This window comes from Daucus carota, chromosome 5 (genome assembly GCF_001625215.2).
Source record: "Daucus carota subsp. sativus chromosome 5, DH1 v3.0, whole genome shotgun sequence".
Lineage (NCBI taxonomy): Eukaryota > Viridiplantae > Streptophyta > Magnoliopsida > Apiales > Apiaceae > Daucus > Daucus carota.
This window is the reverse complement of record NC_030385.2, coordinates 31,339,384-31,352,148: the sequence shown is the minus strand read 5'-3', so window position 1 is coordinate 31,352,148 and position 12,765 is coordinate 31,339,384. Positions and strand designations below refer to the sequence as shown.

Genomic DNA, 12,765 nt, shown 5'->3' with positions numbered 1-12,765 from the left:
TTAGATTTTAGAAGAATACTACTCTTTTAATCATATTACAAGTGTTTGATCGGAACTTTACGATGATAGTTTTTAGATGCATCTGCAAAATATATGAAGTTTGTGGGCTAATTCATGCTCATAATCGAAGTTCATCAGGTTGTTGTTGTTGTTCTTTTTTTTTTTTTTTGTTTTTTTTTTACGAAGTTCATCAGTTAAACAGTGAAAATGTGTTTGAAAAGAAGAAATATTAAGAAATGATAAATACTCAACTTTTTTTTTTTGTGTTTCAATATTTTGCATCATACATTTCCTTTCAAAATATGGCGAGTATTAAAATTTACTAATAATGAAGATTATACTCCACTTTCATAATCTTAAAAAATAAAAAGAAAAAGGACCAGAAAATAATTTCAATATTTATGTGATATATTTCATGTTATTTATATATATCTAGGTGGACACTCTTCATTTCAATCATACATATTAATTACACTTACATTTTCTCTGTGCATTAAATGTTAAAACCCCAGTTTCACGAGTCCCGCATCATAGAAATAAATTAGACATGTCTTATAATATTAATACTCATGGGAGGATGGGTTCCAATTTATGTCCCATTTCATAAAAATAAAATATATTTGTCTTAACTATGAACAAACAAATAATTTTATTAACATGAGACCTCCTGAGAAATTTATTTTGAAAGTCATGGTCCAAAATGAATAATATTATATTAATATTGAGTTAATTAGTATTCATCGGTCCTAAATTGTAAAATTATACATAATCGCAAGCAGATGTTGTCTTTGTCTATTTTAGTATACATTGACAAATGAGAATCGGAGAAGACAATTTATATCAATTCTGATTCAATTACCCTCAATTGTTTCAAGAGTGTGAACATGTATTTGAATATTTAAATCAACTAATAGCTATGACTATATTAACATTAGTTAGTAAGACAATAATAAACTTAAAAATCTTAAGCAATTCAAGTACATAATGCTTACGCAATAACTAGCTTCTAAATTAAAACGTAATAGAAAACAATACATAAATATAACAGAAAACAATACATAAATATAACTTAGTTCTGACGATCAAAACTTATAAGAAGTAGATAACTAATAGGAACATCATCATGTCCGATAATTATATAAACAACATGACGATGATCCTTTTGAGGATCTTTGTTAATTCAAGAGCTTATTGGACCATCTAAACATTTAATATCTATAATTGCACTTTCGATCTTTTTCTTGAGCACACCTATCTCCTGCTTGTCTGCCTGCTGACACATACATAAAATTACAACATTATTTTATATATTTAGAGAGACTATGTTACATTATTTGTTAGCGTGAAAAAATTGAAACATGTGACTTCATATTTGGAACAAGAGATAGAATAACAAGGAAATTTAAATTTTTAGATAAACATGCAGCAAACACATGCGAGAATTTCATTAGTTTATTGATAAAAATAAGAAAATCTATCGAATTTTGGTATACTAAGTGAAATGAGAAGAATAATAATAAAAATTAGAATCACATTCCACACTGGTGTGTGTATATATAAATATAAAATTGAAATCAAGAAAGATACCCTATATAATATCACCCACTCATTATATGACATCACTTATTAGGACCCATCTCCGGACTTACAAGAGCCTCGTCACGGCTCAAGACATGATCCATCAAGCACAAGACCCCCAATTGGAATTTGGACCCACCCTCGTATCTTTAGACCCTGGCCACCAATACCCATCTCAGGGTTCATGTCCCGGTCTCATAACTATTCTCATACTCCATACATGAAGATTACATTTTAGCGTGAAAATCTTAAAAACACTAATCCTTCCGTCCCATTCATTAGTATACAGTTTCCTTTTTAGGACGTCCCCTTAATTGTATACATTTCAAAAGTAGTAAAATTTTATAATATAAAACACCATTAGACCAACTACTTTCTTTCACTATCTCCATTATATAATAATATAAACACTATTACACCCATACTTTTCTCCACTATCTCAAATCTATTACTCCCTCCGTTTCAAATTAGATGTCCACTTTCAATAAATCACACAGTTTAATAAAAGTGGTTGTTCACAAATTAATTGCATTAAATGAGCATAATATGTGGTTTGAGATTGATCTAGGAAATATAAATAAGAGATATGTGGAGTAGAATTGACTTTGGAAATATAATTTTGCATTGAAAGTTGAAGTGGACAAGTAATTTGAAACTAATTTTTTTTTGAAAGTGGACATGTAAATTGAAACGGAGGGAGTATTAAATATAAATAGGTCCCACCGCTATATCCAGTTTTCATCTCTTTACTCATTTTTACACTTTTTCTTGGTATTCGTGTCCCAACCAAATGTATACAACTGGTTGGGACGAAGGGAGTACTGTTTTGTTGCTGAACAATACAACATTGAAAATGTGAAATATATGCAAAATAGTTGCTCTCCACTTTACAAAAAGTGCAGAACAATTGTTTTCATTATTCTCTCAAATAAATTATTCCCACCTAAATCGTTATGTGTGTGTGTGGCATACTCCACTAGAAACTCTTTTAGACTGAAATCTGAAAATCAGTGATTATTATAACAACTATATTTAGTTATTATCCAATTTTATTAATTAAATAAATACATATATATAAACGGATCTTCAATCACCACCCTCTATCAGTAACCACTATCATCGATTAATTTCAAATATTGTCAACGATTACTGATCATGAAATTCTTCATCAATTTTTTTTCACATATTTCAGAAGAAATTCTTGCAATTATTCTTCATTAAAATCTCGATATCACCCGCCCACACAATGATAATTAACTACATGATTTAAGTTGATTAAGTAACATATATAAAGTTAAGTCAAACTAAAATATTTAAATTAGATAAAAAAATATTTTAATAAAAATATTTAATATATATATATATATATATATATATATATATATATATATATATATATATATCACCCGCCCACACAATGATAATTAACTACATGATTTAAGTTGATTAAGTAACATATATAAAGTTAAGTCAAACTAAAATATTTAAATTAGATAAAAAAAATATTTTAATAAAAATATTTTATATATATATATATATATATATATATATATATATATATATATATATATATATATATATATATATGGGAGGGTTCTGATACAAACTTAACTTACAAACTTTTTTTGTTCAACACATATATAACTTGAGTTCAACATTTTTTTAACATATTTTGTTGAATATCGATTAAAATAGTGGTGGAGAAGTACGTAAACCAATTTTGAAATGTAAGAACTAAGGTAAACATGTTTTATAACTAATATTTATGTTTGTAGACCCTAGCCAAACCCCAGAGGTATAGTTTAAACATCTTTTTAGATATATTCAACACAATGATAATTAGTGTTCAACACCCGATGTTGAACCCCAGTTATAAATGTGTTGAAAACGCGATTTATTTATGCGTTATTTTTAAAAATTGTGATGTTTTTTGAAGAATTTTCAACATGGATACTTTATATAACTAAGGATTAACACGATGGGAGAATAAAAAAAAGTTTGTAAGTTTGTAACTTAAAAAAATTTTTATTTGATCCTATCCCTATATATATATATATATATATATATATATATATATATATATATATATATATATATATATATATATATATATATATATATATATATATATATATATATATATATACAGGCTCATGATCAAATAGAAACCACTCTTAAAATAAAAACTAGAAACCAGTTTCTCTACCACTATTTATAACTACGAGTATCACTAATTTATACTGCACTAATCACTGTTTTTATACAGTATGTAAACAGCGATTTTTATTATCAAAATTGAGAAAATCTACTTATCGAAATTATTGATAATCGATTATAGATGATTAATTTTATCCGTAGGAAGGTTCTTGGTGGTAGGAAGCCGCAAGAGAAGTTGTATGATGATGGTAAGTAGTCGTTAGTTTTGTAAGTTATGATGGAAAGTGTATGTGACTATTGGTGATGATAGATAATGGTGGCAAGTCATGGAAACGTTTGGTAATGATGGTAAGAGGTCCATTATTACGATTTGGGTGAAGATGATGGTCATATACGTTGCATACATGTGTGTATATATATTTATATTCGCGAGATATGCTATATATAAATTAGTGATATGTTATATACAAATTAGTGATTTCTATAGTTAAAAATAGTGATAAAAAACTGTCCAGAAACTGGTTTTTAGTTTTTAGACTAATTTGGTTTCTATTGGAGTAGGACTCTATATATATATATAATTAAGCTCATGATCAAATAGAAACCACTTTTAAAATAAAAACTAGAAACCAATTTCCCTACCACTATTTATAACCACGGGTATGACTAATTTATACTACACTAATCACTGTTTTTATACAGTATGTAAACAACGATTTTTATTATCAAAATTGAGAAAATCTACTTATCTAAACTATTGATAATCGTTTTTAGATGATCAATTTCATCCGTAGGAAGGTTCTTGATGGTAGGAAGCCGCAAGAGAAGTTATATATGATGATGGTAAGTAGACATTAGTTTAGTAAGTTATCATGGAAAGTGTATGTGACTATTGGTGATGATAGACAATGGTGGCAAGTCATGGAAACGTCTAGTAATGGTGGTAAGAGGTCCATTATTACGATTTGGGTGAAGATGATGGTCATATATGTTGCATATATGTGTGTATATATATTTATATCCGCGAGATATGCTACATATAAATTAGTGATATGTTATGTACAAATTAGTGATTTCTGTAATTAAAAATAATGATAAAAAACTGTCCAGAAACTAGTTTTTAGTTTTTAGGCTAATTTGGTTTCTATTGCAGTAGGACTATATATATATATATATATGGGTTGCACTCCACACAGAACACTTTTAAAAAAGAACAACATAGAATACTATCATAACACTTTTTCTTTCATAAAAAATGATTTGTTATGATTATAATTACATAGTTAAGCACTAACTAAACTTAATATATGAAATCTAACATCCAAATCTATCCAAATTATTAATATGAAATATTATAGAATCCAGAACAGGATCCAAAGCAGAATCCAGAATAGAATCATGTATATATTCTTTACATGATTAATATCACATAGAATCATGTTACTTTTAATCCATAATTGTTGTTAAACATGCTAGATAATATTATTGTTCATAATAAATGGTTAATTAGCTTAAAGTTAGAGTTTAATTCAAGTTTTAGATGAGATTCTATGTTCGATTCTAAAGTGTTCTTCTTTGTTCTTTTTTAAAGGGTGTTCTGTTTTGAGCAATGCCCTATATATATATATATATATGTTTAATTTAAGTGTTACCTCGACTACAAATTTTTTATAGTACAAACATACAAACTAATGATGATGACAATAATATTTAGTGATCAACAGTTTTTAATTTAACAAATACACACAAACTTCCATCACCACACTGCCACAATCACCTCTGATCATCACTGTCATTGGTTCCGGCCATCGTCCTAATTCCGGTCATCACAGATTTCGTTAATAGAATAGTTAGGTGTGTGTGTGAGGTTCCCCTCCAATAGAAAACAGTTAAATAGAATCACATAGAAGCCAGTGTAATGGGAATGATTATGCTGGCCACGGGGATAGGCCCCAAGATGTGGCTTGATAAGGTCTGGGTGGCTCTCTTGGACCTGTCACAGCTTGTCCAAGACTTGGTGAAACTCTTAGTGAGATTCTAATGAGCCCGAGATAGATTTAGTGGAGCTAATGGGATCAGGGTGAGCCTATTGGTGGCTATTTGACCTGTCTAGAGCCTGGTTGAGCTTGTTGGAAGCCTTAGTGTGGCTCTAGTCAGTCAGAGAGAGATTGTGGGAGCCCGTGATGGGTCCCGGATGAGTGATGTCCGGATGACTGACCTTAAATAGTTGATAATTTCTTTCAATTTCTCTTTAATCGTATAAACATCTTTGCTAGATGTATTTTACACTTTTACCTCAATAAAGACGGTCTTCACGAGGATCCCCGAGAAAGAAGTAATGTTAGCCGTAATGCTTTTAAGTTTCAACGATTCAAAAGCTTTACATAGCTTAACCATGGTGTTCCTTTGGTTAGTGCATTTGATGCTCACCAGAACTGTCCTTCTTCCCACATAAGAAACATTGAGCTGCACCAAAACAAATTTCTTTACTTTTAATTTTTTAAATGGTTATAACCTAGCTATTACCATTCATTAATAGCAAAAGTCGGAAGTTATGACTTCTGTTTTTTGTTTTTTTTTTTAAAATTAGTTATTTGCAACGTTGTTTGGTGTTAACCTCTTTTTCAATTGAATTTATATAAGTTACAATATTATATACTTCAATTGAAATTAAAATTTATAATTTTTTTAAAAATACTATAACCCATTTGCCTAGTGAATTACACCTTGTCTATCAAATATTAAAATATTATAAATATCCATTTTCAAAAACAAATATTATAAATATTGTATACGAAATTATATCATATATTAAGACTATATATAAATATTTGTCAAAATCTAAATAAAAAGACTAATCCAAATCCAGTGTTATATACTAATATTATAGTAATTTCTCTATTCATACGATGGTATATATACACTCCCATGCACACCTTTGGGAGAAGGAGGGAATCCTGGCGAGCAGCGCAATCTTTCAAAGCCACATATCAGTAATGTTAGAAGTCCCTAATTTTGAACTTTTTATCTAATTCTTCAATACATAAATTTAAAACAATGCGAGGAAATGAGTGAAATATAACCTCATGAGTGACTGGGACCGGTGATGCTAATACCCTAGAACTTCCAGATTCATCGAAAAGCTGCTGCTGATCAGTTCTCTTCTTCTTTGATACAGTGGACGGCATCGTCATATCAGCTGCTGCCTGATTTAATTCATCCAAGCTCTTTTTGTTCTTGGTAGCCAAGGAGTACTCTAGCTGTGTTATTTCACCTCCAAGTATTTTCTCCTGCTCTTGCAATTCTTGAATGTAGCTGATTGCATCTTTTATAATTGAAGCCTTATTTTAGCCGCTTTTCCGTCAAACATAATACTAATTAAAAATTTTATTATTATTTAGATAAATATTAATTTGGGCCGCCCTCCCCTCAAACACAATACTAATCAAGAATCGTTTTTAGAAATTTTGATACGAATTAATATTATAATTGCATAAAAGTTATTTTGAGCCATGTTCCTGTAAAACATATCATTAATAAAAAAATATTATAATTAATATAAAAATTTGTTTAAGTGACCCCCTTGTCAAACACAATACTAAAAGAAAATTGTTTGACCCGCCCTCCCATCAAAGATAATATTAATCAATAATTATTATAAAATCAAATATAATAATATTGATAAAAATTAGTCTGAGCCGCTCTTTTGTCAAGCATAATACTAATAACAAAATATTATAATACTCTCTTTTCTTTTAAGATTTCTATTTGTAAACTACTTAGAATTTCACAAATTTTAGCTATTATATTTTTGTTAAAATTCCTATTTCTTAAGGAATTCTAGAGGCGCAATAAGAGGGGTAGGATTCTATTTATTAATTTTAAAATTATAATAATAATAATAGATTTTAATTCAAATGAACTAAAATTACGTGTCAAAAAATCAAACGACTTATGATAGACAAAGCTTGCATCATCTTTGATTAATATTCATACTTAGATATAACTTTTTATTAGTTAACTCTAGAAATGTTAAAATATATTTTTTTAATAATTTTAAAATATAATAAAATATTAAATAATTTGGTAGACATTTTTCAAGTTATGAAGGTTCAGTGCACACGAATATAATTTTATAATAAAAATATACATCTATCATTTAGTACATCGGATTTTTTGAGACGGATTGAGGCAGAGTTGTTATATCGACCCACATAAGATACCGTTTTTTGAGACGGATTGAGGCGAAGTCTTATGTTTCATAAATAAGGAAAAAAAAATATTATTTTTACAATCTTTTTAGCTTTACAATATTTGAACCTGATTTTTAGATTATAATTTTATTTTTTATTCGAATTCAGTTAAAAAAAAATTATAAGACTTAAACCAACAATCGAGTCACGCCACGTCAACAACCTCGTATTCTTCTTTATAAATTTTAATTTTTTTTAAATATATAATTTGACTAATTTTAATATAATAAAATTTAAATTAAATCCAACAAATCTAGACACGTCAAGTTAACACCATCGTATTCTCCCTTGTATAAATCTAATAAACTCTTTGCCACAAATCGATAAAAAGATATATCATTTTAAAATATAGACATTTAGATAATATGTTTTTATAATAATGTTAAATAATAAAAGTACATTATTTTAAAATATAGTTGAACATCCCCGTCAGTCTTATGAATTCGAAATTAATTAAGACCCTCGGGAGTTCTGCTTGCTTGAATCATTCTTGTTCAAAGATTTCTTCTTCCACGACCCGCATTTTACTTGTAGTGTTTGGCTTTGAAGGACAACGAAAAGTGTCTGATAAAATTTGAAAATGTCTTCGAAAACGTGTTTTCTATTCGAATTTTTAAAAAATTATAAGACTAAATCGAAAAATAAGTATTACTTTGTCTTACAAATTTTAAATATAAATTATGTTTTATCCGTGATGGTTAGTTTGAATAAATATAATTTCATTCTTCTTAAAATTCCTAAATAAGAAGAGAATGGTATCATCTTTAGAATCCAATAAAAAAAGTAATTGGATTAACTTTAGAATTCTTAGGCATGATTAACTTTAAAATCTCGATATCACCCGCCCACACAATGATAATTAACTACGTGATTTATGTTGATTAAGTAACATATGTAAAGTTAAGCCAAACTAAAATATTTGAATTATATATAAAAAAATATTATAATAAAACATTTATTATATATATATATATATAATTTAAGTGTTACCTCGACTACAAACTTCTCATAGTACAAACATACAAACTAATGATGATGGCAATAATATAATTTAGTGATCAACGGTTTTTAATGTAACAAATACATACAAACTTCCATCACCGCACTCACCTCTGATCATCACTATCATTGGTTCCGACCATCGTCCTAATTCCGGTCATCACAGATTTCGTTAATAGAATAGTTAGGTGTGTGTGTGAGGTTCCCCTCTGATAGAAAACAGTTAAATAGAATCAATAGAAGCCAATGTAATGAGAATGATTATGCTGGCCACGGGGATAGACCCCAAGATGTGGCTTGATAAGGTCTGGGTGGCTCTCTTGGACCTGTCACAGCTTGTCCAAGACTTGGTGAAACTCTTAGTGAGATTCTAATTAATGAGCTCGAGATAGATTGAGTGGAGCTAATGGGATCAGGGTGAGCCTATTGGCGGCTATTTGACCCGTCTAGAGCCTCGTTGAGTTTGTTGGAAGCCTTAGTGTGGCTCTAGTCAGCCAGAGAGAGATTGTGGGAGCCGGTGATGGGTCCCGGATGAGTGATGTCCGGATGACTGACCTCATATACACTACTAGAAAAGCGGGCATTTCCGACCAAAATTTCCGACCGACCAAAGTGGTCGGAAAAAAAGCGGGCATTTCCGACCGACTCATTTCCGACCACTGTGTGGTCGTTTTTATAACTGGGCCCCACAGCTGAGCCCTGAACTTCTTTACCGACCAACACATTTCCGACCGTCAGTGGTCGGTTTTGAGACAATCAACATGTATGACACGTCAACGGTGGGCCAGATTTATCTGATACAATCCACGTGTATAAGGACATGGCAACACATTTCCGACCGACAGAATCGGTCGGTTATATAACTCATTTCGGACCGATATGTCATTTCCGACTCGGTTTAAAGGGACCGACGTGGTCGGTCGGTCGGTGGTCGGAAATGACCTCAAAACCGACCGATTTTGCTTATTTCCGACCGATTTTGGAGGTCGGAAATGCCCGTTTTTCTTGTAGTGATAGTTGATAATTTCTTTCAATTTCTCTTTAATTTGTATTTTAATGATTTTTATTTAGCAAGACACACGTATAATCATCTTTGCTAGATGTATTTTACACTTTTACCTCGATAAAGACGGTCTTCACGAGGATCCCCGAGGAAGAAGTAATGTTGGCCGTAATGCTTTTGAGTTTTAACGATTCAAAAGCTTTACATAGCTTAACCATGGTGTTCCTTTGGTTAGTGCATTTGATGCTCACCAGAACTGTCCTTCTTCCCACATAAGAAACATTGAGCTGCACCAAAACAAATTTCTTTACTTATAATTTTTAATTTAAATGGTTATAACCTAGCTATTACCATTCATTAATAGCAAAAGTCGGAAGTTATGACTTCTGTTGTTTGTTTGTTTTTTAAATTAGTTATTTGCAACGTTGTTTGGTGTTAACCTCTTTTTCAATTGAATTTATATAAGTTACAATATTATGGGGCCGTTTGGGTGAGCTTAAAATAAGTGCTTTTTGCTTAAAATAAAAAAGTGAAGTAGAAGTCAGAAGCAAATTAAGACTTATAAGTGATTAAACTGTTTGCCAAATAAGCAGAAGTCCTGAAACAAAAGCTAGTAATCCTAACTTTTTTTAAGTGCTTCTCTAGTTTTTACACCAACAATACAAATAAGTGCTTATAACTTATAAGCCCACAAGTTGGCTTATATTTGCCTGCCAAACACCACCTATATACTTCAATTGAAATTAAAATTTATAATTTTTTTAAAAATACTAAAACCCATTTGCCTAGTGAATTACACCTTGTCTATCAGATATTAAAATATTATAAATATCCATTTTCAAAAAAAATATTATAAATATTGTATACGAAATTATATCATACTTTAAGACTATAAATATTTGTCAAAATCTAAATAAAAAGACTAATCCAAATCCAGTGTTATATACTAATATTATAGTAATTTCTCTATTCATACGATTGTATATATACACTCCCATGCACACCTTCGGGAGAAGGAGGGAATCCTGGCGAGCAGCGCAATCTTTCAAAGCCACGTATCAGTAATGTTAGAAGTCCCTAGTTTTGAACTTTTTATCTAATTCTTCAATACACATAAATTTAAGATAGTACTTCCTCTGTTCCAATGAATTGTATACGCTATTTTTTAGCACGCTTTTTAATGCTCTTTTAAAATATAGTTATACAATAATTTTTAATTTTTTTTTCTGTATAAAAATTTGATGTTTAAACTTTTATTCAAAAAAAAATAATTTAAAAAACCATTATGTAACAATACTTTATTGGAGTCTTGAAATGCGTGCAACAATGAAAGTATACATCCCACTGACACGAGGAAATGAGTGAAATATAACCTCAGTGACTGGGACCAGTGATGCTAATACCCTAGAACTTCCAGATTCATCGAAAAGCTGCTGCTTATCAGTTCTCTTCTTCTTTGATACAGTGGACGGCATCGCCATATCAGCTGCTGCCTGATTTAATTCATCCAAGCTCTTTTTGTTCTTGGTAGCCAAGGAGTACTCTAGCTGTGTTATTTCACCTCCAAGTATTTTCTCCTGCTCTTGCAATTCTTGAATGTAGCTGATTGCATCTTTTATAATTGAAGCCTTATCCATCTAATATTTCAGCAAGTAAACAACCACAGTGTAACATTATTATATTGACCTAAATAGTACAATCAGGTTGATTTCAAAATAAAAATAAAAATAGTACAATCAGGTTGATTTCAAAATAAAAATAAAAACAGTACAATCAGGTTATAAGATTGGACATTTGGTCTTTCATCATTAAATTATAAAATAAGAATGCATCAACGTACACAGATGAATTGATTTATGTGGAGAGGCCATGCCATCAGTTAATTCTAGTAGAGATTAAAATAACAGAAAGATTGGTTGCTATATATATAAATATGAGGATTGTGGAACTGAAAAAATTGTGTGTATATATACCTTAGTTATGTTAGGAACAACAGCACGGAGAGCATAGAGCCTGTCGTTTAATTTCTTCCTTCGGTTTCTCTCAGAAACTATGTTTTTGGGAGCCCCCGGAGACTGAGCTCCATCCTGTGAACTAGAATTATGATGTGCTGATAATGTCTCATCCAGTGCAAAACTGCAGTATTAGTTTATAGATAGGTAAGAATGACTCAAAGAAATGGTGAAAGTGATTAGCATGCAATCTATAATACAAATGAAGCTGATGTACCTGTTCTGTTCTTTAGTATGTAAATAGTTATTAGTTTCCCAGTAGAGCTTATATTCATCCAAGCTTTCCATTTCTCAACTAATAATATACAGTAAACTTCTATGATATGTCCTGAATATGTGATATGGTTCTTGAGGTGCAAGGAAAATACATATATATTTTCTCTCTGGTTGAGGGTGACAAGAGAGAGGCTGTGAAGGGTGAGGGGGATTAGGGTTTCATATCTATACCATACTGTAATTATTATAGCACGTGCCAATTTATGTAGGCCAAAAAGTAGGAAGATCTCGACCGTATGATGCAAGGCGCAAGCCTAAAGTGGATCTGGTATTATGTAGTTAAGAGTATTATTTTAGGTCTTCAGTATTGCGTAAAGATTTCGACAGAGATCTGGTTGGCCTCGATTATGACTAATTAATGAAAATATGTTGAATGTGCAGGAGAGGACACACGCCAGGCCATATACACACCATTTATGTAAATTACTGTCCTGGCAGTACTGCTTCTCTTATGGTGCTGACGACAACCAATTAATTCCTTAAACAA

The 12,765-nt window shown here is 30.4% G+C and overlaps 1 protein-coding gene across 1 annotated transcript; it reads right to left on the bottom strand.

Moving 5' to 3' along the window:
• Positions 1-1,180: 1,180 nt before the first annotated feature.
• On the bottom strand, positions 1,181-12,290 carry LOC108221573 (transcription factor bHLH35). Its single transcript, XM_064093995.1, has 8 exons — positions 12,220-12,290; positions 11,964-12,126; positions 11,364-11,627; positions 10,107-10,277; positions 9,099-9,196; positions 6,819-7,050; positions 6,031-6,201; positions 1,181-1,270 (listed from the first exon to the last, which is right to left on the bottom strand). Exons 1-8 carry the CDS (start codon positions 12,288-12,290, stop codon positions 1,181-1,183), a joined length of 1,260 nt encoding a protein of 419 aa, XP_063950065.1.
• Between the last annotated feature and the right edge of the window lie 475 nt (positions 12,291-12,765).